The sequence below is a fragment of the Lonchura striata genome, chromosome 19 (genome assembly GCF_046129695.1).
Source record: "Lonchura striata isolate bLonStr1 chromosome 19, bLonStr1.mat, whole genome shotgun sequence".
Taxonomy (NCBI): domain Eukaryota; kingdom Metazoa; phylum Chordata; class Aves; order Passeriformes; family Estrildidae; genus Lonchura; species Lonchura striata.
In genome coordinates this window covers 9,492,792-9,520,246 of record NC_134621.1, presented here as the reverse complement: position 1 = coordinate 9,520,246, position 27,455 = coordinate 9,492,792, and the positions used below count along the sequence as shown (strand labels likewise).

At 56.9% G+C, this 27,455-nt stretch overlaps 1 protein-coding gene across 1 annotated transcript; it reads right to left on the bottom strand.

Annotated features, from left to right (window-relative positions):
- Positions 1-835: 835 nt before the first annotated feature.
- ARSG (arylsulfatase G) lies at positions 836-22,046 on the bottom strand. The gene is made up of 11 exons (XM_021537937.3): positions 21,258-22,046; positions 20,765-20,952; positions 19,929-19,976; positions 19,739-19,850; positions 19,353-19,490; positions 16,610-16,800; positions 15,937-16,017; positions 12,474-12,582; positions 7,134-7,254; positions 1,676-1,766; positions 836-1,387 (listed from the first exon to the last, which is right to left on the bottom strand). The coding sequence occupies exons 1-11, from the start codon at positions 21,458-21,460 to the stop codon at positions 1,059-1,061; spliced, it is 1,611 nt and encodes a 536-aa protein (XP_021393612.2). The 5' UTR covers positions 21,461-22,046; the 3' UTR covers positions 836-1,058.
- Between the last annotated feature and the right edge of the window lie 5,409 nt (positions 22,047-27,455).

Genomic DNA, 27,455 nt, shown 5'->3' with positions numbered 1-27,455 from the left:
GGAGTGGGAGGGTTTTGGGGGCTGGGGTGAGGGCAGCACACCTGGGTGAGTTCCACACAAGTCCTCTTACAGCTAAAGAAAGATCTGGCTGTGTAAATCAGAATCCAGAATGGTTTCAGAACACCATCAGTGGGCTGCTGAGAAATCCCAGTGGTTTCTCAGGTTTCAGTTGCACCTTCATTTCTGCCTTTGCAGCTCCCCAGGCCTTTGCACCTGCCCAGAAGGGCCCCACAGGAGCCGTTTCACTCCATCTGTGCCTGCACTGGGACCAGGAGCAGCAGCTCCTCTGCCTGGAGCCCTGATCTGCTGGGACAGCCCAGGGCAGGGACCTCTCCCTGACCCCCCAAACCCCCCAGTTACACTTTCTCTTTGCTGAGAGCTGATGGGGAGCAGCCCCAGTTCTGTCCCTGCCACCTGCAGGAACAGCCTCTCCCAACCCCTGGGATGTCACAGCGCAGTCCTGAGCTCCACCATGGCAGGACAAGCTGAGCATCCTTCCCATGTGGATGGCAGGCCTCAGGGGCAGCCCAGGACCCCCTTCCTTTCTTCCTTCCTTCCTTCCACAGACACTGGGCCTTGCCATGACCCCTCTAATGAACTCAGCAGGCAGCTGGTGGGGCAGGTGCTCCGTTCCCAGAGCACTCCCCTCGTGCCGGGCAGGAATTTTCTCTCTGCAGCCACCAAACTTCAGGGTCTCTGCAGCAGAAGGGCTGATTGCCCAGAGGCTGTGAGCCCCATCCTCCCCTGCCTTGTGCTCCCACAGCTGCTCCTGTAACATTTCTGTTTAGAGGAAAACCAAGCAAACTTCCCAAAGGAATCCTCTCCCAAAGCCAGCTTTCACAGAAGGTAGTTTTAATCCAAGAGCTGTCTCTTTCCCAGATAAAAGCCCTACAAAAAGCCTTCCACATGCCCAAAGTCCAAAGGCCCACACCCAACTCACCTCCCTCTTCCCAGCACAGAACAAAGGGAACCAGAGCCTCCATCCCTCTCCATGGCCACCTCCAGCCTGGAGTTCAGACACCACCCTTGGGAAAGGAGCAGCCTGAGCAATTATTTGCTTAAAGGCAAAGCTGTGGTGTTCTCCTTTCCCCGTGGGGATCCTGCGTGGCTCCAAGAGCCCCGTGGCACCGGCAGCCCACGTGCTGCACGTTGCAGCAGGGAATTGCAGCTGGATCCTGGGAATAATCTGCAACCGAGACGTTGTCTGCTGCAATGTCCTGCAGAGCTTGGGCATAAGCCCTGCTGATGACAGGCAGCACTTCCTGGTACTCCCTGGATGCCACGTCCAGAGGCTCCTGCTCCTGGATGTCACGGTCCAGGTTGAAAATGAGGGGTGGTTGGTGCTGCTGTGCCGGCCCAGTGCTGCCATCACAGGCCATGGCCCCTCCTAGGGAGGAAATGGGAGAAAAATGGGAGTCACTGAGGTGCAAGGATCACCTCTGTATTCCTCACCCACCCAGAATGGCCCATTCCCACCCCATCCCAGCTCTTATTCCAAGAGCGTTCCTGAGACCAACCCCAGGCTGCAGCACCACCCTGCAGACCCAGCTCAGCACGTCCTTGGGTATGCTCTTGGTTGAATTAACCTGAGCTGGTTTTCACCTGCATCTGCAGGGATCTAAGAATTCCAGAAGCCTCTTCCTAGACTTTACAACCCGTGGTAGGGACACAGTACCTGTGGTGTAGAACGCCTTGTACTGAGCCAGCCGCAGCGCCTGGATCTCGCCCGCCTTCCCGGCGGCGCCGCTGTTGGGGTGCAGCAGGACCTGCAGGAAGGACAGGGTAACTCCTGTCAGCCCACGGCAGGGAAAACCTGCTCCATGAAATCCACTCCCTCCCCAGATGAGCCACATCCCACCCCTGAACACATTGACAGCCGTCATTCAGGCGCTGGACTCTGAGCAGCCAGCAGAGCTGGGATGGCTGAAGCTGCTTTGCCTTGCTCCTAATTCCATCTCACAGCAAGAAAACGAGTAAATAATTCTTAAGGGTATGTGGGCATTTGGCCAACACTGAGCCCACCACATTAATTGGTGCATTGCCTGGGAAATCTCAAATTGGTGAACTGAAACCACTACATGAAATTGGTGTTTCTGCCTGGTTTCAAACTGAAACCACCACAGTGGGATGAAGGCAAAGGGCACCAGGAAACACCAGCGTCTCCCTCGGACTTTCATGGCCCTGCAGGACACTCTGAATTTACCTCCCAGTTCTATGGCAAGAAAGGGATCACACAGGCTCTGGGACTTTCAGCAGAGCAGGGCAGTTATCATAAAACCACAGAATGGTTTGGGTTGGAGGGGACCTCAAAGCCCAACTCCCTGCCAAGGGCAGGGGCACCTTCCACTGTCCCGGGTTGCTCCAAGCTCCATCCAACCTGGCCTTGGACACTTCCAGGGATGAGGCAGCCACAGCTTCTTGGGATAATGTGTGCCAGGGCCTTGCCACCCTTAAAATTAAGAATTTCTTCCTAACATCCAATCTAAATCTCCCATTTTTACTCTGAAGCCATTCCCCCTTGTCCTATCACTAAATGCCTGAGTAATATTTGGGAACCAGGGTGGTCTCAGGTGCTCTGTGTCACCCAGCACCTCCCTGGGTGCTCACAGCTCAGCCAGCACTGGGGACATCCAAGGGAGCCGAGCCCCAGGCTGGAGCCAGCAGGCAGCCACGAGCTGGGGCTGAGCTCATGCGAGCAGAGGAGAAGGTGAGGAGCTGGAACATCGCTCCCACATCCCCCCGTGCTCTGACTCACCCCGCGGTGCGAGGGCTCCCTTCCCTGACAACAGCCAGGGAACGGGGTGAGCAGCGAGGCAAGGAGGGGAGGGCGGGTCCAGTCTCTCCCTTTTGGTATTTAGGACACTTGATCCACACAGGATGGCTGCTCTGGCACTGGGGAGTGAGGAGACAAGTGAGCTGGACACTCCAGCAGCTCCTCTCTCCGATAACATCTGCCGCGGAGCCAGTGCCTTCACTGGGGGATGAGTCACTTGAGGTTTCCTCCCTGGGATCTGAGTTTAAAAGTGATTCAAGAAATTTCCACTGTGCTAAAAATTAGAAACATCTGCTGGAGTTGTAGGCAGCTGCAGTGCCAAGTTTAGTAACAGCACTCACAGCTGATGAGTGCAGCAGTGCCTGAGCAGGTGCCCGGCACAGAGCCCTGCCCCTCAGGAGCTTTCCCGGCACCCTGGGCACCCTGAGATGTCCATCCACAGTGCCTGGCAGAGCATTCCAGGCTCCCCAAAATGTCCATCCACACTGCCTGGCACAGAGAATTCCAGGCACCCTGAGATGTCCATCCCACACTGCCTGGCACAAAGAATTCCAGGCACCCCGAGATGTCCATCCACAGTGCCTGGCACAGAGCATTCCAGGCTCCCCAAAATGTCCATCCACACTGCCTGGAACAGAGCATTCCAGGCTCCCCAAAATGTCCATCCACACTGCCTGGAACAGAGAATTTCAGGCACCCTGAGATGTCCATCCCACTTTGTCCAGAATGGAGCATCAATGGGTGCCCCAAGATGTCCATCCACAGTGCCTGGCACAGAGAATTCCAGGCACCTCAAGATGTCATCCACACTACCTGGCAGAGCATTCCAGGCACCCTGGGCACCCCAAGATGTCCATCCACACTTCTGGCACAGAGAGTTCCAGCCACCCCGAGATATCCATCCCACACTGCCTGGCAGAGCATTCCAGGGATCCCAGACATCCAGAGGTGTCCATCCCATGCTGCCTGGTCTGGATGTAGCCACTATCTCATGGGATTGGTTGGAACCTCATCCAAAAATGCCAGGATTCAGGGTAGGGGTAATTTCCATATGTTCTCACTTTCTTTTACTGCTCTCCAGTGTAAGGTAAATTATTTGATAAAAAAAAAAAAAACACCTTTTGTAATTTGGTTGGATCTTTGTGGTTTTGGAGAAAAATAATAAGGGTGTAAAGTGGAAGAGGTGGTGCAGTGTGAGGCTGGTGCGAGGAGGAAGCTCTGCTGCAGAGTGCCCTTCTGCTGACACTCCTTGGGCAGGATAAAAGGGCTCCGAAGCAGGAATCAGCAAATATTCAAGGCCCTCTGAAGCCAAGGGACCAGGAACTGAACCAATTAATCTGTCTCCAGCCTTAAAGCTTTGCCTACACCTTTAACAGCACAGCTGGGATGCTGCCAAGGGCATTCAAACCTCCCCTCCTACAAACAAACACATTCCTAAACCTCTTAAAACCCCACATTTAGAAAATCAGTTATAATTTACTGCACAATTAAGGAGTTTTGTTCATTGTTAATTTTCTTAATTGTTTTGATTCAAGAAACATTCCCAGATCTGGAACTCTTCCATTAATCCATGGCTATTATTTTAATAAATAAAAAATAGAGAAGATGAGGGTGGGGGAGGTGCGTGTGGAAAGCCTTTTCTCTCCTGAAAATTCATGGCTCGAACTTGGTGCTCTGGGCTATTCACGTGAGCTGATGGACAGAGGGATTTACTGCTCCTTGGAGGCTGTGGTTTATTTTTCCTGCCAACAGCAGGACCTTGGTGTCACCCCAGCCCTGTCCTCGGCCGTGCCAGTGCCCGGTGCAGGCTGGGCCACTGGGACAGCCCCCACTGGGAGCTCCAGCCACCCCAATTAGGAAAGTGTGGAAATTGGGCATTGGAGTGAGCACAGGAGCTGCTGTCAGGAGGATTTGTGTCAAGGGAACTCCTGCACGGGGTCACTGCCGGGCGCTGGCAGGCGAGGCCAGCCCCAGGAGGGGAGGGAGTGGGGACACGGCTGCTCCCCACGGGGCTGTGGGGCCCCATCCCATGGCAGGGTGATCCCAGCCCCTGGGGGAATCCCACACAGGAATGGCTGCACCCTGACACCCAGCAAACCACTGCTCCCAGGAAAACTTCATTCCCAAAAAAACACCACTATCAGCAAGCCATCATTCCCAAAAAACCACCACTATCAGTAAACCATTGCTCCCAGCAAATCATCGCTCCCAGCAAACCATCATTCCCAAAAAACCATTGCTCCCAGCAAACCATCATTCCCAAAAAAACACCACTATCAGTAAACCATTGCTCCCAGCAAACCATCATTCCCAAAAAAACACCACTATCAGTAAACCATTGCTCCCAGCAAACCATCATTCCCAAAAAACCACCACTATCAGCAAACCATTGCTCCCAGCAAATCATCGCTCCCAGCAAACCATTGCTCCCAGCAAACAATCATTCCCAAAAATAACACCACTATCAGCAAACCATCATTCCCAAAAAACCACCACTATCAGTAAACCATTGCTCCCAGCAAATCATCGCTCCCAGCAAACCATCATTCCCAAAAAACCATTGCTCCCAGCAAACCATCATTCCCAGCAAACCATTGCTCCCAGGAAAACCATCATTCCTAGCAAACCATTACTCCCAGGGAAGCTTCATTCCCAGGAAAGCCTCATTCCCAGCAAATTGTTGCTCCCAGGAAAACTTAATTCCCAGGAAAGCCTCATTCCCAGCAAATTGTTGCTCCCAGGAAAACCATCATTCCCAGCAAACCATTGCTCCCAGGAAAACTTAATTCCCAGGAAAACTTAATTCCCAGGAAAGCCTCATTCCCAGCAAACCATTGCTCCCAGCAGCTCCCAGTGCCCTGCTCCCAGCACTGCCCGTGCAGAGCAGGGTTAATCCCGAGCAGCAGAGCAGGGCAGAGCAGAGCAGAGTGTGCTGGCCACATCCCATCCCCTTCCCTGCTCCATCTCCCAGTTCAGCAGAGGGTTCCATAAATACAAAGCAAATACCAAACCCCTGATGGACACCGAAAGCAAATCCAAGATCCCGCTGGGAGCTGGCTCACGATGCTTGCAGGAGGGTGTACTTTAAAAGCAAAATCAGGATTTATCCACGGGACTGCTACTAAAGCCAATTTTCTTTTTTTTTTTTTTTTTTTTTTTTTTTTTTTTTTTTGGTTGGTTCCACATAAATCTCGTGCAACTCCGAGACAAATGTGTGGCCATCCTGCTTGTCCTGCAAATTGTAATTTTTGGGGTGAAAGGAGCTGCCAGCTTGGACAGAGCTGTGGGACCTGGGGTGGGCTGTCCCCATGGAACGTTGTCACCCTGGAGCTGGGGGAAGGAGGGGTTGGCTGTGTCTTGATCTGGTGCAATAAATAAATGGGCACAGCCAGGTTTGAAGCCCTGGGAGCTGCCCCTCCCCACACTGATGGATCCTTTGGGATCCAAAGGTGCTGTGCTGGGCGCTGCAGGCTGCCACAAGCCTGGGCTGCTGTCCCTGGGATCACAGACCCAGCTCTGAGGCACACAGGAACGGGCCAGGCTGCAGGAACAGGCACTTCCACCCTTGATCCCAGCTTGGTGAACAAAGCACAAACCAATCTTCGTTAACCCAAAGCCCTTTTGAGCCATTGACTCTCACTGCATGAGAAAATTCCATCATCCATGGGGAGATGTTCTGCCCAGGGGAGGAGCCAAAAATTCCTACCTGGATACAATCTGACCTGGGAACAGCACAGCAGCCTTTGCCCCTGCATTCCCAGAGGAGCAGCTTCCTTCCCCCTGCATTCCCAGAGGAGCAGCTTCCTTCCCCCTGCATTCCCAGAGGAGCAGCTTCCTTCCCCTGCATTCCCAGAGGAGCAGCTTCCTTCCCCCTGCATTCCCAGAGGAGCAGCTTCCTTCCCCCTGCATTCCCAGAGGAGCCCAGGCCCATCTCCCCCAGCCCTGGAGCTCCAAGGAAAACTCCCCCCTTGTGCAGGATCCTGCTCCAGCAGAAGCACAGCTGGCACTGCAGGAGGGCTGAGCCCCCCTGGGATGGGGCTGAGCCACCTCCCTGACACACTGGGGACAGGGCTGCTCTGACTCTGGCACTGGTTTGTTTTCTTTTATTTGTACCATTGCATTTGTATTTTTAATTTTCCTAGTACAGAACTGTTATTTCTACTCCCATATCTTAGCCTGAGAGCCCCTTAATTTCAAAATTAGAATAATTTGGAGGGAAGGGGTTTGCATTTTCCATTGCAAGGAAGGCTCCTGCCTGCCTTAGCAGACACCTGGCTTTTCAAAGCAAGACAGCCACTTACCTGCTCAGCTCAGGCACTGCTCTCACAAGGGGGTGGCACCAGGGGTGGCTCTGCCTTACCTTGTGCCCCACATCCGACCAGCCAAAGAGAACTGGGGACACATCCAAGCCATCAAAGCGCCTGTTTGGGGGCAGGGCTGCCCCAGCCAGAGCCACCAGCGTGGGGAAGATGTCCAGGATGCTGGGGAAGGAGGGGACAGTCATCAGAGCGAGGAGGGAGGATCCCTGGAGGGTCTCTCCAACATCACCTGTGCTCCACATCCCTCCCAAGGGAGCTCCCAACAGCTGAAAAGGCTGAACCCAGCTCTGGCCCTGGCTTCACACCCCTGCCACCCCCAGCCAGCAGCTGGGATTCAGTCAGGCTGTGCCTCTCCCTGGGCAGGGAGAGCAGGGCACTGAAGCCCTGGGCAGGTCAGTCACCCTCTGCAGAAATGCCAGCACAGGGGTTTTCAGGCCAGTGCCAGCAGCTCCTGGCTCCCCAGGAAATGTGGAGTGGCTGTTTCAGGGCACAGCACGAGCTGCCAGGATGGAACAGGAGAGCCCCACCAGCCTCCCCAGTGCCAGCCCCAGCCTGTGCCTGGCCTCAGCCACAACAGAGCACCCGGGACTCACCTCAGCCTCCCCAGAGCAGAGGGACCTGGGGAAGGGCCAGGTGACCAAAGTCCCTCTGGCTCCCTGGGGATGCAGAGAGGGACAGTCCCTGCTTTGTCACCTGCTGCCTGTGCCCTGGGACCTGACTGTCCCCACCTGGCACTGCCTTGGTGTGAAGGAGCTGCAGATGGGGTGGGATGGGGATCACCCAGCTCTTCACAGCCTGGGCACAGGCTCCCCCTCTTCTCACCATGTGTCCCTGAGGGGTCCAGAATCCTCACCCTCCACATCCTGTGGGGCACAAGGTTCTGTCCCCCCAGTGCCACCAACAGCATCCCTCCCTCACAGATGCAGCCACAAGGTGACCCCAGACCTCTCAAAGGAACCACCTGCAGCAGGGTGTCCAAGGGACAGTGGCCAAGTGACACGTCACAGCTCTGCCCTGGGGGACCAGGCTGTGGCACAGGAGCTGACAGCTGGCACTGCTGCCAGGACTCAACCCACACCCCTCTGCCTACAAAACCCCTGTGCCAGCAGCTCGGGGGGCTTGGAAATTGGAACAGGAGGCAAAAGCACCAGGAATTGGGGTCACCAGGGTGCTGCCCTGGTCCTGGCTCTGAGACTGTGTCACCACAGTCCTGCCACCACCATGGTCCTGCCACCACCACGGTTCTGTCACCACCACGGTCCTGCCACCACCATGGACCTGCCCCTGCCCCGAGCAGGGTGGCAGCTGTGTGGGCAGAGAGAGGAAAGAGCCCTGGGCTTACCAGCCCCCGTTCTCCCACTGAAGGAGTTTTCATTTAGCTGCTAAGAGACAGAGAGCACAAATAACAACAAACACTGCTGTGAGCCGGGAGGCGCCCAAAAAGTCCTGGCTCTCCACTGCAACCCCTGCAGGCACCTTGCTGGGGGCAGAGCAGGACCCCCAGAAGAGCAGCTCACCTGGGCAGCCTGCCCCTGGTGCCACGGGTGCCCAGCGCCCCAGGAGCCAGCTCCCAGCTCAGTGCAGGTGGATGGTCCCAGGCTGCCCAGCCCCAGGGCATGGCACCTCTGGAAAGCAGCACTGGGCTGGGAGAACAACATGGTTGAGGGCAGAGGTGGCTGAAGATTTCCCCAGCCATGGGCAGGAGTAACCCATGGAAAACAGGATTTTGGTCAAAGTTGGCATCAAAGCAAAGGCACCGGTGGGCACATCCTGGCATCCGTGCTTGAGGGAAAGAGCAAGCCACACTGCCAACCCTGCCCTGGCCAAGAGGGATTCAACACATAAAGCCACTCCAGCGTCCTGCTGCCACCTGAACAGCAGGGAAAGGGCCTGGCAGTGCCCAGGGACAGCAGCTCCTGCCCGTGGGGCAGTGGGCACCCTGGGCCCCGGGCAGGGAGCGCTGCCCTGCCGTGGTGCTGAGCTCCTGGGCACCGTGTGGCACAGACACTGCCCTGCCTGGCTGCAGGCAGCCCTGCCCACGCCCCACCACATCTGCCCATGCCCCACCAGCTCTGCCAGCCTGCCCGGCCCCACGCTGCCAGCACAGCCAGGATGGTGCCATGTCTTCCTTCACCACCCTCCTGACCTACTTCTTCCGTGCCCTACTTCAGGCTGGGGCAGGGAAGGGCAGGAGCACAGTGGGTGGCTCTGACAATTAAAGCTAATTAAGAAAAGCAGACGAGGCAGTTTTGTGCAGGGCCCAGCGTGCAGGTGCTGGTCCGTGGCGAGGCATCAGCGTTTCTGTGCTGGCTGCAGCTCCCTGGCCCGCGGGCACGCTCACCCCGGCTCACCCTGCGCTCCCTGGGCAGGCAGCACACCCAGCCACAGGCTCCTGTGCCCAGCCAGGTGTTCCCAAAACCCCGTCCAGAGGAGATCCCTGCACATGGGTCAGGCCCTGCCCTGCCCTGGCTGAGTGCCCCCAGCCCCTCCTGCACACAGACTTCACTCCCTCCCTGTGGGAACCCAGGGCTTCCCTCTGGCTGCCCTGGGACCCTGGCAGGGGTCAGGAACCCCCTGGACAGAGCCCCCAGAGACACTGGCTGTGATCTCTGGCCATGGAAAAGAGTTTTCAATCTTACAGCATGAATTACCAGCTCTGAGTGTTTGATATCAGTAATAATTAAGTGTGGCACGGGTGCAAAAGTAAAATTTCAGGATTCTAGATGAGGGGTTCAAAGGGGACAAGCTGGAGGAAATTGGGTGTGCCTTGTCCTTTTTCTCCTCCTTCATGCCCTCCATGTCTCACTGCGGTGTTGGCATTTTTCTGTTGGTTCAGGCTGGGGACACACTGTCCAACGTAGGTGACAGATATTGGCACGTTCTTGTAAATGCAGCCCAGGGAGTTTCTGGTATTTAATGTTTGTCACATCCCACTGAGGGCAGAGCCCCACACGCTGCCCTGCAGGACAGAGCTGGGCAGGGCAGCAGAACATGTGAGAGATAAACAGAATAAACAACCTGGAAACCAGCACAGACCAATTCTGGCTTCTGCTTTGGCAGCGGGGCTGACAGACAGAGACTTTTTACAGTCTCAGGATCATTTAAATATCACAGATTCCAACACCTCCCCAGCTTCTTGGTCTCCCCTATCAGCTGGGGGGGTTTCAGTCTCTCTGTTGCAGGTGCTGCTCTTTGGGGGCTGTCCTGAGGCACAGAGAAAAGCCACCTGCCCTGTGAGCACCTCCATGTCCCTCTGTGTCCCTCCACATCCCCTGTCCATGCTGGTGACACTCTCCTGAGGGTGACCATCTCTCACACCCCCCAGGCTTGTTTCTGTGCTGCCTCCCAAAGAGGAGATGCCCCTTCCTGGTGCCAGAGCATCACCCTGCCCAGCTGGGCATGGCCCCATGGCAGTGCCAGGCTCTGCTGGAGGTGGGGGGACACCAGCTGAATGTGACTGCTGGGGAGCTACAGAGCCACTTTCCAAGCTGGATTTCCAGATTTCCAGCTGTCCAACCTGCCAGACTGGAGCTGGGAAATGCAGGAGATAAAGTCTTTGAGGAGATAATCAGAATTCTTGGGCTTGGAGGCAGGGACAGGGGGATGAGATCCTTCACAGCCCGAGGGGCTGGCAGCTCTGCCCCATGGCCCAGGTCCGTGGGCCATGGGGAAGAGCTGCCATCCCCTCGGGCTGTGGTGCTACGTGCTCCTCATCCCCTCCACCAGACACCAGTGACTCAGCTTATGGCTCAAACCTTCCCTAGCCTGCAAAAACGCAGCTGCCAGAGCTGCCCTCAGGCTGTGGAACGAGTGAGTGTCTCCAGCTTATCTCAGGACCTTAGAAACACCCAGCACTGCCCCAGGGCCCGCCAGTCAGGACCTGCTTCCAGCAGCTGGACGCTCTTTCCCAACACCCAGCAACCCCTTAGCCCCACCACCCTGTGTGGCTCAAGGATGAAAGAGAACAGGGCATCCCAATGGCCAGGAAACCCAAAACCCCCAGCCTGACCCCAGCACTATGGGGATTTATCAGGGTGAAAGGGGATAGGACATCCCAATGCCCAGGAACCCCCCAGCCCTTCCAGCCTCACCTCAGCACTGTGGGGATCCAGCAGGGTGAAAGGGGACAGGATATCCCAACATCCCACAACCTCCCCAGCACCCCCAGCCTAAACCCCAGCACCGTGGGGATCCATCAGGGAAGAAAGGGGACAGCACATCCCAACATCCAACAATCCCCCAGCCCCCTCAGCCTGACCCCAGTATGATGGGGATCCATCAGGGATGAACGGGGACAGGACATCCCAATGCCCAGGAACCCCAAACCCCCCAGCACAGTGGGGATCCATCAGGGATGAACAGGGACAGCACATCCCAACATCCAACAATCCCCCAGTCCCCCCAGCCTGACCCCAGTACCGTGGGGATCCAGCAGGGGTGAAAAGGGACAGGGCATCCTAATGCCCAGGAACCCCAAACCCCCCAGCATGATGGGGATCCATCAGGGATGAACAGGGACAGGACATCCCAACATCCAACAATCCCCCAGCCCCCCCAGCCTGACCCCAGTACTGTGGGGATCCATCAGGGATGAACAGGTACAGGACATCCCAATGCCCAGGAACCCCAAACCCCCCAGCACCGTGGGGATCCATCAGGGATGAACAGGGACAGGACATCCCAACATCCAACAATCCCCCAGCCCTCCCAGGCTGACCCAAGCATGATGGGGATCCATCAGGGATGAAAGGGTACAGAACATCCCAATGGCCAGGAACCCCAAACCCCAGAGCCTGACCCCAGCACCGTGGGGATCCATCAGGGAGGAACGGGGACATCCCCCCCACTCTGCCCCAGGCCGTGCCCCACTCCTGCTGCCAGGAGGGCTGTAAGGAGAGGTGCAGCTGCACATGAAGGGCTGCACATGCTGCAGGCAGAGGGGCAGCGCAGACCCCCGTGCTGCTGCCCGGCCAGGAGAGGCGCGGGGGCATCCTGCAGGGCTTGCCAGCGCCTCCTCTCCTCACAACCGCACCTCCTCCACATAAAGCCATTCACAGACCGCAAGGCCTGAGCCTGCTCCTCGCTGGGGAGAGAGAACATCGTCATCTTTTAATTATCGGGAGGCCCTTGGCCGCCGCGGCCAGGAGCACACGAAGCCCGGTGGCTGCGAGCGCCAACCCGCCAGCCTCACAAAAAGCCCTTTCAGCTCCTCTCAGCTGAAGCATTGAAGTCTTGGGAGAGGACAAAAGTACAGCCTGGCACAAGGCAGGGGAGAACCAGAGCAGGCAGCTGCTGCTGCCAAAATCCAGGTGATGACCTGGCAGCGTGGGGATGGGGGGTCCTTCCAAATGGGGCCACCCCGCTCCCCGAGGGGCTCTTACCTGAGCAGAGCGTGGCTCGTCCTCCTGGCAGGGACACGGCCAGGCCAGTACACCAGGGCTGGCACCCTGTGCCCTCCTTCCCAGGTTGTTTGCTTTGCTGAGCTCCCACCTGCAGAACAGGGCACTGCTCAGCATCCTGCTGGTGCTGGAAAACCTCCTGAGTCCCTGGGACAGGAACTGCTCAGAGGCAGAGATGGTGTAAATTATCCCAAAGGAGGATGGTTTCACTGGGCCAGGGAAGGGAGAAGGACTACAGGAGTTGTTCAAAGGGAAAGGGAAAAGAAAGGGTCTCAGCTGGGCACTGATTTGTGTTTCCCTGCTCCAGTGAGTGATGAGAAATGCAGCAACTGCCAGAGCAGTTGCATTTCCATCCCCTTTTGATGCCAGGTGAGAGAATGGAACAGGCAGGAAATGTAGGAATTCATTCCAGGGGCTTCTGTCCCCTGCAGGGCTCAGCACCAACAGCCCCCACCCCGCCTTGGCTGCTGGAAACCTGCCTCATTAAAAATACCTTCCTGCTAATAACCCTCCTGCCAGTTAATGAACCTGATCCATCCTTTCCCTGGCAGCACCCAGAGCACCCTGCTCTGCCCTTGGATTTGAGATGCACAGGGAATCTTGCCCAGTCCCTTCCTCCACCTGGAGGGCTGAGCAGTGGGCCTGGGGTGCTGAGCACCAAAACTGGGGTGCCGAGCCCCAAAATGGGAGCACCAAGCATCAAAAAGGCTGGAAGGGAAGGGTTGGAGAGCCTCTGCCTTGGCTGCAGCCCAAAGGGCCCCAGGCAGCTGGAGGGGGAAGGGTTGGGAATGGGGCAAAGAGAAAATCCCAACCCAATTCACAGCAAACTTCCCAGGAGCAGCCTTTGTGCACTGCCTTTCAGCGTGAGCATGGCAACGGCGCTCGCCCCGAGCCATTTCCTCCGGGCACAGCCAAGAGAGCCCCTGGGCTGTGCCCAGCCCTCCTGCCCGCCCAAAAGAGCCCCTGGGCTGTGCCCAGCCCTCCTGTCTGCCCAAGAGAGCATCTGGGCTGTGCCCAGCCCTCCTGCCCGCCCAAAAGAGCATCTGGGCTGTGCCCAGCCCTCCTGTCTGCCCAAAAGATCCCCTGGGCTGTGCCCAGCCCTCCTGTCTGCCCAAGAGAGCCCCTGGGCTGTGCCCAGCCCTCCTGCCCGTGCCACCGGCTGTCCATGCCCCCAGACCATGCTGCTGTGCCCGCAGGGACACGAATGGCACAGGTGCCACCAGGACTAGCCCAGGGGAAAGGCTTCTGACCTGGCACGGACTGAGCACATCCCGTCTCTCCCATTCCCCAGCCAAAGTTTTGGCGTTTGCCCCAGACACCCCAGGAAACCACAGCAATTACAGCAATTAATATCAATCCCCATCTCTGCACACATATATTAAAGCACTCATCCTCCTGGACGCATTTGCAGGGTTTTTCCATGCATGGTCAGGGGGCTCTGGAAGGACATCAGACGGATATTTCCTGACCAAGCCACCCCAGCACCTCTGGCTGCTGAGGTCAGAGCAGCCTGGGAATGAGGTCACATTAACACTTTGGGAAGTAAACAGGGCTGAAACACCCAAACCCAACCAGGGAATTTTCTCCAGAGTGGGGATGATGCAGCCCTGATGCTGTGGGGACTTTCCAGGCTTTCCAGGAAAGCTGAACTGTGCATTCCCGTGGCGGGATGAAAACCTTGGTCCCACCACACACACAGCAGGTCCTCAGCACAGGGACACCAGCTCTGGAACTTCCCCAACCTGCCTCAAAACATGCCCAGCATCACATCCCCAAAATGTTTTCCTCTCTCCCAGCGTCCCCCCCTTGCTGGACTTTTGACCCCAAGGTGGGAGATGAGTTTTTGGGGACCTTGGGAAGCACAGAGGAAAGGGCAGCACACATAAATATGCTGCTCTCTCCCAGCTCCAGTGATCGCCTGAAATCAGTGGAAAACATCCCTGGAATTTAGGGCTGCACCCTAAAACAAAAGATGGAGCTACAAGGAACCTATAGAAACATGCAGAAACGTAGAAACATGCAGAAACGTGTTGGAAATGTATAGAAACATGTAGAAACCTGCAGAAACATGCTGGAAACATACAGAATTGTGCTGAAAACATAAAAACTTGTTGAAAGTTACAGAAATAGAAACATATATATATATAACACTTTATGTATATATATAACATATATATATATAACATATGTAACATTTATATAGAAACATGTTAGAAACATATAGAAACAGAAACACAGAAACATGTTAGGAACATATGGAAACAGAAACATAGAAACATGTTAGAGATGGAAACATGTTAGAAACACATGGAAACAAACATAGAAACATGTTAGAGATGGAAACATGTTAGAAACACATGGAAACAGAAACATAGAAACATGTTAGAGATGGAAACATGTTAGAAACACATAGAAACAGAAACATAGAAACATGTTAGAGACATATAGAAGCATGTTAGAAATATATAGAAATATGTAGGAACATACAGGAATGTATAGGAACATAGAAACATATAGGGACACATAGGGACATATAGAAACATGTGGAAACGCATGAAAACACACAGAGATAGAGCCGGCAGCAGCCTGTCTTCCCCTGCCCTCCCACTGCTCGGGGCTTTTCCGTGCCCGGGAACAATCCCGGGCTGGGAAGGGGCCGTGTTTTGCTCGCCCTGTTCCCGAACTCCGCAGTTTCTGTACCAGCTGCTCCGGCTTGTGACCGTGGGTTGCTCAAGAGCAACAACCCGGGGCCGCCAGCGGGGTTTGTTTACTAGAAAATTAAGGTTACGATTCCCTCCCGGGGCCGGGAGAAGGAAGGGCTCTGGGAAGGGGACACAGGCAGCGCTGTTTGCCCACGGTGCCGTGTTCGGGGTGTCAGGAGCCGAGGATGAGCCCCATGCTGACCCCGGGCAGGGGACCCCAGCCTGGCACGCTAACACCGCGGAACACAAGCAGCAGTGGGAAATGCCTGACTCATGGATGTTTCTGCCTGCCCCGGCCGAAGGAAACCCACCAAGCAGATGGCTTGGCCGGAAAAGGAGGAAAGAAAACAAAACAAAAACCCAGCGAAACGGTGGAGAGAAAGAAAAGCAGTGTCCCGAGGTGCGGGGAGGGTGGTGGGTGCTCTGCTCGGGGTGGGATGGGGCTGGGGGATATGAGAGCCTGATGGGGCAGAGAGCGACATCCCATCTCCAAACCAGCACACTCACCCCAAGCTCCAGGGTAATGGGGACCCCAGCCCACCCCCGCAGCAATTTTGGGAGAATTTGATTTTTTTGAAAGTAAAAAAATAGCGCTGGGGTGTGTTCAAGCCCAGGGCAGCAGGCAGGGAAAGGCTGGGGTGGGTGGAATGCTGCCCGTGCCCCCTCGGTGGGCAGTGAGGGCTTTGTGGGGCATCCCCTGCCGTGTCCCCGGGGACTGGGACCCCCCCACGCTGCCAGGTTACCTCGCTGCCTCTGCCAGGCACCCACGAATGGCCCTAGGCGTCCTGCCAGCTCACACTTCTGTGCCCAGGGGCCATTGTCACCTGCAAGAGAAAGAAATGTCCCCATGAGAGACACCAGGACCACAGGGGACGCCGCCACAGTGCGGGTGGGGAGGGACACAAGGACAAGTGACCCTTCCATCCCTCTTTGCCACCCCTGTGATGCCTCTCCACACGAGCAAGAGCAGCTGGTTGATTGATTTTGGTTTTTAGCAGTTTGTTTGCAGGGGCTGGAGTGCAGCCAGGTCAGGGCAGGGGGGCACGGGCACCACCAGCTTTGGGTGTTAATGAGCGGCCGAGCGGTTCCTGTCATCAGGAGCACGACATCCTCATTAGGGAGGCTGCTCGGCCACAGAGAGCGGATTTGGGCTTCTTAACGAACGAGGATTTGTGCTTTAATTAGTCACGGCCCCACCACTTCAGCCCCGCAGCCGGAGGGGCTTGGCAGGGTGGGCACCACCCGGCTGAGTGGCCACAGCAGCCCGGGACCCCCTTCCCCACGCTGGGACCACTCCCCACCCACAGAGCAATGGGCATTGAGGGCAGGGACATCGAGGGCAGGGGACAAACACAGGTCCTGTCCCCACTCCAGGTGCAGTCCCCAGTGCCAGCCCAGCCCGTATTCCTGCAGTACCTGTGAACCACAGGAGCGTGCTGCCCTTCCCGAGGCTGTCAGCCACCTCCTTTATCCGTCCCACCAGCGCGTCCATCTCTGCCAGGGAGGCTCCGTAGATGCCCCTGCCCGGAGTGGGGGGCAGCGGGGGGACCAGCGGGACGTGCATGTGGGCCAGGGCCACGTAGAGGAAGAAGGGACGTCCACTGTCACTGCACAGGGGACAGAGGGAGAGTGTTCAGCCTCCAGGGGAAGGCAGTGGCAGGAGGTCATTGGGGTGGTGGCATTGCTGAGCCTGCAGACACAAGCCAGTGGCCCTTCCACTCCTTGGGGGAAAAACACCCCACGTACATCACCCAGCTCCAGGCACCCCTCTCCTTACAGAGAGGAACTTTGGCTGAGCCAAGCCACTTCTGCCCTGCTCCTGCTTAAACCTCTCCCCGCTGTCCCCGTTGTCAACTGTGCCCGTGTTTGGGGTGGATTTGCCCCTTCCTCTATCTCCAGCAGCCAAACGCTCCACACTGCTGCACCCACACACCTCCCTCCCCTCTCTCAGGGGCCCACTTGGCCCCTTTGTCCCTCTCCCCGGCAAGTGATGCTGTGGGCAGAGGATGTGGCACATCGGGCCACCCAGGCCAGCGCGGGCACGGCCGGGCACGTTCGCCGCCGCGCGCTGCCCGCCGCCGCGCGCTCCTCAACACCGCAGGACACGTCCTGTTTGCTTGTTTGCAGCTATATTTATCTGCTCCAACGAGGCCTGCTCTTCCTCAGGGACCTCGGAGGGGAAGGGTGGATGGCCAGCGGCGAGGAGGGGCCGGATCCCGGGGACGTGTCCCGGCCGGCGCACGCGCCCGGTCCCGCCGCCCCATCGCTGCCTGCTGGAAGCTCCCGAGTGCGTGTCGGCACTTCCTTCCTCTGCCCGCCGCCCACCTGGCGTGGAACATGAGTGAACCCCATCCTGCCCGGAGCTGCTGCATCCCCCACGGCGCCGGAGCCCTGCAAAGAGCTTCCTAAAAACCCCCGCTTGGACTTGCCTCAGCAACGGTGGCTTTAAAAACACCCGACCCTTTTGGAGGCCACCAGAAGAGCCTCAGTGCCTCCTCCAGAAGGAGACCAAGCCGTGGACAGCCCAAATCTGAACCACAGGGAAACACCCATCTCCCCTGTGTCCTTTTGGCCCCCTCCCATCCCTGCAGGATGTGGGGGTCAGGAGAGCTCATGTGCCCCTTCAAACTACTGCTGTGAGGCCTCTTCCCATGGGATGCCAGAGCCCCTGGAGCAGGGAAAGCTGCTTCCCCCGGCTCGTGGCTGTGATGCTCAGCTGAACATCCCTCTCATTTGCCGCACGGACAGCTCGGAATTGTCCTGAAGATGAGGCCAACGTTTAATCAATAACTGAAGACAGCAGTCCCTGACTTTTGCTCTCACGCTCGCTTGGGCTCGAGCAGTGCCACGTCTCACTGTCACAAATTGCTCAACCTTGACTGGTTAAAAAAACACTGAGATGGCAAATCCGGTGTTCTTTTGTTGCCCTGTAATGAATGAGTCAGGCAGGGGAAAACTGGAATAAGCCATCAAAGGGAAGGGAAGAAAAGGCAGGCACCTGCTTAATCCTGTTCTCCATGAACACAGATAACCCCAAAACACTTCTGGGAGTTTAAAGGTTTTTCCTATTAACCCAGAGCTTACACACTCGGTTTCACAGCCACAGAGCACACTGGCAGCTGGAGGGCTCGGGGTTTGGCAGGAGAAGGGGTTGCTGCTGCCCCACAGCCCAGAGCCTGGGTATCCTCAGCATCCCAAACGTGGCCAAGCCCAATTCCAAACCCACGGCCAATCCTTGGTACACAAAGGGACAAACTACAGGTTTTATGCAACAAAAGAGCGCCCGGTTTTATAAAGAGCCATTTCCCCATGTGCTGCTCCCTGCCCAGCCCTTCATCCACCTCTGTTACACAAACCTTACCCCAGGGACCCGCCTTCCCTGGGCCTGCGTTATCCCAGGGAGCAGGCAGGGGATGCGCTCAGACAGGGCTGCCCGGCAGCGCTTCCTCTCCTCACTCTGCAGGGAGGCATTTTGCAAAGTCACAGCTCGTAATCCGCCAATAATGGGGATTAAAATTACACAACCCGTCAGCAGGGCTCGGGGCCTCATTCCGAGGAGCCACTTTGCTCCTCGGGGACAAACACACCCGGGCACCTCCTGTGCTGCGAGGCTGGGGGAGGCAGATCCTGAAGCCCAGCGATCTCAGAGTGCTTTATCCTCAAAATGGATCCAATCTCACACGCAGGGCGTGTTCAAACACCTCTGGGTGCTGTTCTGGTCCCACCCTGAGCACCACTCAGCGCCTGCTGACAGCCCCTGCCAGCACTTCACACCCATGGAGGCACCTCCACCATCCCACTGCCACCTCATCCGCAGGGATGCAGGGATGGATGGACCACGGCAGCTTTGCCTCCCTCCCATCCCCACCAGCCTTGACACCAGGCACAATCCCTCCAGGAAGGAGGCACAGCCCCACTCAAAGGCTTGGACTTTCCTCAGAAACGATGGTTTTAAAAACACCCAGCCCTTTTAGAGGACATCAGGAGAGCCTCAGCGCCTCCTCCAGCAGGAAGCCAAGCCATGGACACCCCAAATATGAACCATGGGGCAACACCCATCTCCCCTGGCATTGCACCAGCACAATGCAAAGGAGCCCTGCAGTGACCCAGGAGCTCTCCCAGCTAAGGGGACAGACGGGGGACAGTGGGTGGCCCTCACCTGGCCCTCTGGATGAAGCGCTCTGCCTCCTCCGCGTAGCGCCTGGCCAGGCTGCCCAGCTCCACGGGCTGCTGGACGATGGTGACGTTCTCGAAGAGAGGCAGGGCAACCTCTGTGTAGCAGTCCTTCCTTGCCACCCTGCTGGGCAGAGCCACCCCAGGCTTGTCACCAGAGCAGGCACGGAGCCTGGCTGCTCTCCTGGCCTCAGAAAGCCAGGGAGGGAGAACAAAGGGAGAGGCACCGATGTCCCCGTGGCACTGGGACATGCCACGCGGGGGGAAACCGGCTACACAGAGCATGAGGGGAGGTGAGCACAGCCGAGGGCTGGGGACACGGCTGCCAACACCCACCTCCCCGTGCCAGCACTGGAACCCCGTGCCCCGTACCTGGCAGCGGCGCTGTGCCGCGGGCAGGGCGGGCAGGGCGGCACGTTGTAGCCAGGGGTGTCCGTGCAGCCCATGTCGTGGCTGTAGGGGATCCCAAAGTAGTAGTCAAAGCCTGAGAGGCAAACCAGGAGGTCAGCAGGGTCGGGGTGGCCACAGGGCCCTCAGCCCGTCCCCCTGGCACAGCCCTTACCGCGGGAGCTGGGGTGATGGCGGCCGTGGTGTCCCAGGTGCCACTTGCCTGCGTGGAAGGCACAGAACATCATTTCAGAGGTGACACAGCTCTGACCACCAGCAGCCCTCACCCACAAGGTGCCCGCAGCGCTGGGGGCTTTAATCAAGCGACAAGAAAGGTTCCTTGTTTGTGCTGGCTGCCATTCCAGAATGCTGTCTATTTTTGCAGAAAACCCAGAAAAAATGCATAAGGTATCTCATGCCTGTGCAAAGCGCTGGTTCCAGCCTTAAAAGGCTCTTTCATGTGTTTGTGTTCTGAGCAGACAGCTTCCTAACCCCTCCCTAAACCAGCTTCATCCTCTGACCTCCGGCATGCACTTGCTCCCACCAAACGCAGCACCGATCCAAGAGGGAGAATTGCACAAACCAGGGGGGAATGGAGAAACAGAGGGATTTTCCGCCAGCACAACAGCAGGAGCTGCAGATGCAAAGGGTTTGTGCAGGCTGAGGGGACCCACAGTGACAGGGGGGTGTCCAAAGCCACCAGCACCGCCCGTGGTGCGGGATGCAGGACGGCAGAGCCAGCCCTGTTTGCTAAGGAGCACCCAGCACATCCCTCGGGAGGTAAAGCAACGAGAGATTAAATGGAGAAGTCTGGATTTCCAGCAGCACCATTGAAAAGGAAGATTTTAAGCTTGGCGTTGCAAAATCCAAGAGGGATGTGTGAAATCTCTCTCCCGTGATCCTTTAGGTTTCCCTTTTACTGCCAGCATTTCACCCAAGCACCTCCTCTGCACGGGCACCTTTGTCACCCCCTGCCACCTCCCCAGCTGCCCCTGGCAGCCTGGGCATTACCTATAGCCCCCGTGCTGTAGCCAGCCTCCCGCAGCACCTCGGCCAGGGTGGTCTCGTTGAGGGGGAGGCCCCCGAGCGAGGAGATGGCAAAGTTGTGGGTGACCCCGCTGCGCACCCCCAGGCGCCCCGTCAGCAGCGAGGCGCGGGACGGGGAGCACGTGGAGGCAGCCGAGTGGAAATCCACGAACCTGCAAAATGAAAAGAGGCTCCAACTCACAACACCCCGCGGGCTCTGACACTGCCCTGTCCCTCCCTGCTCCCCTGGACACTCTCCCTTTTGCTCTGGGGATGAGGATGAGGAGTGGCAGATGAAGGTTCCAGCAGGGACGGATGGACCTGCACCCCAAAGCGCCAGGCTCTGGCTGCCCTCCTCATGCACCCAAACCCACACCAGACAAATTCCCTCACCTGCCATCCTGCAGGGCTGAATTCCCCTGTGCTGCAGGACAGAGTATCCAGCATGCAGAGGGCAGGGAAGGGGGACAGACATTACCTTGTTCCTTCAGCAGCCAGCTGATCCAAACGCGGGGTCTCCTTCGTCTCTGCCCAGTTGGCGCCCAGATCCCCCCAGCCCACGTCATCGGCCAGGATGACGATGAAGTTGGGCTGCCTGCTCCCCACACAGGGAGCCCAGAGTCCCAGCAGCACCGGGGCGAGCACCAGCACTGCCCATGGGGACGGGGCTGGGGTCCCCATGGGGTCACACGCGGCAGCACCGGCAGTGTGCCCCAAACTGCCCCTCCTGTATCCCTGGGGATGGAGCTGAGCTTCCCACGGGCTCCGTCCCTTCCTCAGCCGGTGCCGTGGGGCCGGACGGGGCCGGGGTCTGGGTTTGCTCCCTTGGCTGCCGACCGAGCTGCGACACCTCCTCCGTCTTTCACACCCAGCACAGCCGATATTCCCGAAATCGGCGCCAGCAAAGGTGTTATTCTTAGAAGTCAAAAAACACCCTTTGAAGTCACTGTCACCCTATTTATATCTTTCCTTCCTTCCTGGTAAATATCTAATTAGACACCAAACCGAAGCGGGATTTTCCCCGGCAGGAGCGGGTTCGGTCCGCGGCAGCTCCTCTGCCTCGCCGCAGCCAGAGGGATGTTTGTGTCCAAAAATGGCTCCTTCCCTGCAGGCTGAGCCCCTCGGGCCTGCTGGGGCTCTGTCAGTCCATCCTTCACCTGGTTACAGCATCCCCTGTGCACGGGAAACAAAATAGTCAGGATGTGAGGAGTGCTCCTGCACCCCAGCCCGGGCCAGAACAGCTTCTCCAGACACCAGGGCAAACCAAACAGCTTCTCCAGACACCAGGGCTGTGCCTTTGAAGTTGTTCTGCTGCCTGGTTCACACTGGTTCAGCTGGAAAGGACTGGGAATTCAGAGTGCCCCTTTCCTGCACCCACTGCTCAGGCTGGGATGGTTCCATGTGCTCCTGCCATCCCCTGCCCCTGCCATCCCCTGCTCCCTCCTGCTTGCCAAGGGCTTTCTCCGAGTGCTGCAGGGGGCACAGCCCCACGAGGGGTTCATACAGGGCCCTGCTTTTGTTTGTGACAACTGACAAGTGTCTGAATCTTGTTGTCTGAATTTATTTCTGCTCTCGCTGCCCCACCGCTGCCAGAGCAGGGAGCACAACCCTCTGCCCCAGGGAGCTGCGCCAGAGGTGAGGAGGCAGGAATCCATACAGAAGGCAAAAACCCCCAGGAACAGTGAGCATTAAGCACATCCAGCTGCCTAGGGCAGGGTTTGGCCTCCAGAGATGGAAAGGTTCAAGGACAAACCCTCCAAAGAGTGATGGCAGAGACGGAGCTGTGGCAGAGCTCCACGGAGCAGATGGAGCTGTGGAATACAATGTCTTGAACACAAAGTTATGGCCAAAGGGGGATGAAGCTGCAGAGATCTGCCAAAATCCTGCTGGGTCCTGCACCAGGAGCTCTGCACTGCTGTGGGCATCTGTGCCTGGGCTGGGGATGGCCAGGACCCAGCTGTCCCCAGCACCAGCAACCTTGGGGCAGGAATGAGGGATGCAGATCCACGGGATGGTCAACACAGCCAAGCAGGACAACTCCCATTAACACAGAGAGGGAGAGCAGAGAAGACAACACTGGGAAACAAAAGGGAAGAACAGGACAGGAGGAGGCAGGAGAGGGAATAGGATGAGCCCCATCTGTAGGCCAAGCAGTTTGCAGCTTGCAAAGTAAATTATTGCCAGGTTTTGCTGCTCACATCTTTAAAAGCTTTGGGCTGTCACTTGGATCAGCAGCTCCTGGGCTGTCAGCAGAGCAATGCAATGATCAGAGATGTGGCTCCATTCATAATTCATAGTGCAGAGTGTTAATTTATGAAGCCTGGAGGCTCTCAGTACATCAGCTAATGGGGGTGGGATGTGGTGGGTGGTGGGGCTGAGCCATGGGAGGGGGCTCAGCTGTGGGAGAGGCTGCTCAACCCTGCCCCAGCAAAGCCCACGGGCTCAGGTCCTGTTCTGCACCCTCCTACATCCGCACAGCTCCAGCAATCTACATTAGGTCTCTGGACGTTTGATGGCAGCTAAATTGCCTTAACTTTAAAAACAAAAATGCCTTTGCAATTTCCTTGGATTTCTTCATGGATGGGGATTTGAAAGGAGCAGCTCTGCTTGAGTGCAACACCCCTTGCCCAGGGGCTGAGCCCAACTGGGCCAAGGACAGCACAGAATTGAGCCACCAACTTCACAATGGTCAGGGAGACCTCAGCCCATCCCAGCCCCATCCCAGCCCCATCCTAACCCCATCCCAGTCCATCCTAACCCCATCCCAGCCCCTTCCCAGCCCCATCCCAGCCCCATCCCAGTCCCCTGTCTGGGACTCTGCACAGTGCAGCAGGATATCACCCTGTGCTAGACCTGGGGTTTGGGGGAAAACAAAGCATCAAAAGCTGAGCTGATCTCCTCAGGCAGGTGGTGTTCAGGCTTTCTGGAAGACACACCACCTAATCCTGCCCTCTGGCACCTCTGCTGGCATCCAGCAGCTGCCAGCCCCTCCCAGGCTGAGCTGGTCTCTGTGCAAATCCCAGCCTCTCCAAACATCCTCCCAGCAGCACCATCCCAGACCCAGTCCTGCTCCTGAGGGCTGCCCTGCACCCCACAGTGCCCCAGGGACCCCCAGCTGCACCTGCAGCCTCACAGAAACACCCAGCACACCTCAAAGCATCCCAACCCACAAGCCTCTGTCCCTTCCATTTAGGCTGGGGAGGGATGCCAGGATGACACAGCTAACAAAAACAATCCAAACAATTTTCAAAGGACACTCTCTCCTCCCTAAATTACAGGGAAAGTCTTCCAGGGCTCAAATTCATGCATTAGCATCAGACAAAACTTCTTGATCCCTGATGTTCAGAGGCCTTTTGAAGGCGAGGTGGAACACAGCCTGTGGAATGTCCACATCCAGACCACATCCATGAGGGTGAGGCCATCCCTTGGCATCAACTCCTCTGCACTCTGAGCCCTCTCTGACCCTTTTCAGCTCCAATTCCCAGCGAGTCCAGGCTGTGCACATCCCCCTGGAGGAGGTGGGAGCCCCCTGGGATCCCCAGGACTGCAGCACCTCTGCTGCCCTCCAGCTTTGCTGCAGCCAGACCCACCCAGAGCTGACCCACCAACTTGGAGCTCTTTTTGCAAAAATCAGAGTGACTCAGGAGAGATTGCCCAGGCACCTCGCCCTGTGCCAAGCAGGAAATACTGCACGGGTGGCTCCAGCTGGGCGAGCACCGGGCAGGAATCACTCGCAGCATCCCGGGATGAGCGGCCAGCAGCGTGCTCCTCAGCTGGACACGGCACAGCGGCGTCACAGCACGCAGCCTGGACCAGGGGAGCCCTGAACAAATAAATAACCTGCCTTCTGCAAGGCAGGCACGGCGCTCACAGGAGTCCAAACCTGATAAACCAGTTTAGAAAAGCCCCAAAGCCTCTCCAAGCAGGACTCCCCCGGGCTGGCCCCGATGTCTCTTTGGGATGTCACCGCTGGCAGTGCCACCACAGAGGGGTCACCCGCACTGTGCTGGCAGTATCTGTCATGTATTTATTACACATTAACCAGAAAGTTTACAAATCTTGGGGCCAGCATGATCATTTTCACATTTTTCACATTCTTTCACATTTTCACGCCTGCCTGGAGAGCAAAGCGGTGGCTGGAGCCCAGAAAAACCTGCCACACTTTGAAGCACACCCAGCTGTGCTGAGCTTCCCCCTGCCAGCTCCTGGGGCTCACAGCCCACCCGGGGGTCCCAGCTCTGATCTCCAGCCCAAACCCACCCAGCAGCCCTGCTGAAAGTCCCAGCAGGATCCCCACCTGGCCACGAGGAGCAGGGAGAAAAGGACACAGCAAAGAATGAGAAATTCAAACTGGACTAGGTACCTGCTGTTATCCAGGACGCTCCCAGGGTCACCCCGTGTGCCAGCTGGGGTCAGGGAAACTGAGGCAGGCAAGCAGCTGTGTTGGCCCCACAGCTGCTGAGTGACGTGGGATGGGGACATATCCCCATGGTGAGGCTCTTGCTGCTGACCCCAGTGGGGGATGTCCAGCCACAGCCTGGAGGGGATGGATGGCAGGGCAGACACACTTCCAGGAGACAGAAAAAGAAATCTATGTGGGTTTTTTTTGCAGTTGAAGGATCCAGAGATTTCGATTTGAGCAGAGAAGGGCAGCAGGTGCGTGGTGAGGGGTCTGCCCATGGGGCAGAGGGGCAGGAGCTCTGTGTCTGCCCCCTTGGCCTCCCCAGTGCTGACATGTTTACCAGCAAAGCTCCATTCCCAGCACAACCGTCCTGACAATGCTCTGAACACAGTCAGGACTTCATTCCAGGAAAAAGGTTTTCTACTGGCATAGTTTATACTAGTTCTCCTCACAGAACAAGCAGCACCGACAAAAACATACTTCTGCAGATTTACCAGGATTTCTGCCAGCTCCTGGGACAGGAGAATGTTTTTCACCCATCTCACTGCTGGGTCTTTCAGAGAAAACATTTCACATGCCGAGCAGGGCTGGGCAAACCCCAGCAGAATAAATGAACTGGAAGTCCCTGAGCCGTCCAGGGGCCCGCGCTCCCCTGCTCTTCCCAGCCAGCTCCGGGCTGATTGATGCCCACAGACAGGAGGCTTGCTCTGCTTCCCTGAGGATTAGAGAGCCCTCAAACACCAGCCCTGCTCCCGGGCTGCTGGAGCACCCGGGATGATGGAGAGGCGAGACCCACGATGGATGTGCCAGGGAAAAGCATCCCAGTGAGGCACAGCCAAGCCAAGCAGCAGGGAAATTCCCCCAAAGTGGGCAAACAGTTAGGGGAAAAAAGGGTTTTACAGTGGGGCTGGGAAGCTGTGGGTTGGAGAGCCACCATCCCTGTCCCCCCACAGGGCCCCCGCAGCCCCCTTGGCTCCCCAAAGCCTTATTGCTCTTGGAAAGCCCAAAGGAAAGGAATGGGAAGGTGAGGCAGAGACAGATGCAAAGTGCTGACAAGAAATACCAAGGAGCAAATCTCGTTGGGTTTTTCATGCCAAAGATATTTGCATTCTTATTTCTCCCCTGGAGGCACAAACCTCTTTTGTTGTCCCACAACCACTTGCACTGTCGCTACTGGGGAAGAATTTCAGCACAGGGAGGGTGACCCATTCCCAAAGAAGAGTTTGTATAACGGAACATTGGCTCTGCAGGGACAGACAAAGGGTGGCCACCCTACATCTGTACCCCTAAAAGGCAGGGCATGGGTAAAGGACCCCCACCTCAAAGGCTCCCTCAGAGAAAGGGGTTTTGCTGTGGGACAGGGAGATAGGAGGCTCTCAAGGACACACAGGGCACACTCCCATGGCTGAAGACCCAGATTTCTGGTGGATTTCTGATGGATTTCAGAAGGATTTCAGCTTGTTCAGGAGGGAACTGTGAGGAGCAGAGCTGCTGAAACCTCCCTGAGAGCACCAGCACTTGTTGGAGGCAGCAGCTGCTGGGCCAGCATTGAAACCAGCAGCAGCTTTCCCAAAGTTCCCGAGCAAAAGGAACAATCTGCCTCATTTTGGGCCACCTGGAGAATTTTGCCCCAACTGCCTGCTGCCCTTGGTTGTGTTGTCCCACCAGCAGTCCCATTGTGACAAAGGAGAGGAAAAGCAGCAGAAGGAACTCTGGCCAAACCAAACACAGCAGCCCTTGCAGCGCAGGGACATTTTAACCTGGCTGCTTTTTCCAGGGGTATGAACCAGGATCAGCAGGCTCCACTTTATCCCAGCACACTGCGGTGGGCTCCTGGGCCAGCCCAGAGGCAGATCCCAGGAGGGCAGGCGAGGAGAGGTGAGGTCACCCACCCACTCTGACCCCTCTGCTGTTCCCTGCAGGCAGAACTTAGTGGCCCACAAGTCACAAGGGACGGTGCAAGACTCCAAATCCTCCTGGCAGCATCCCTCTGCTCCCAGAACACGGAGAGCAGGAGCAGGATGCAGCAGCAGCAGCGAGCTGAGGCTGCCAGAGCTCCAAGAGAGTTTGCACAATGCTCCCAAGGACAGTGGGGGATTTTTGGGGTTGGACTCAATGATTCCTGTGGGCCCCTTCCAGCTCAGGATGTTCTGTGATTTTTAGGATGACTGAAACCCTGCTTCCTCCCTCTCCATCATTTTAAGTGATGAGATGGTCTCTCCTGCTTTGCTTGACTCACAAATCCCTACTTTTTAAGCATCCTCTACATAAAGG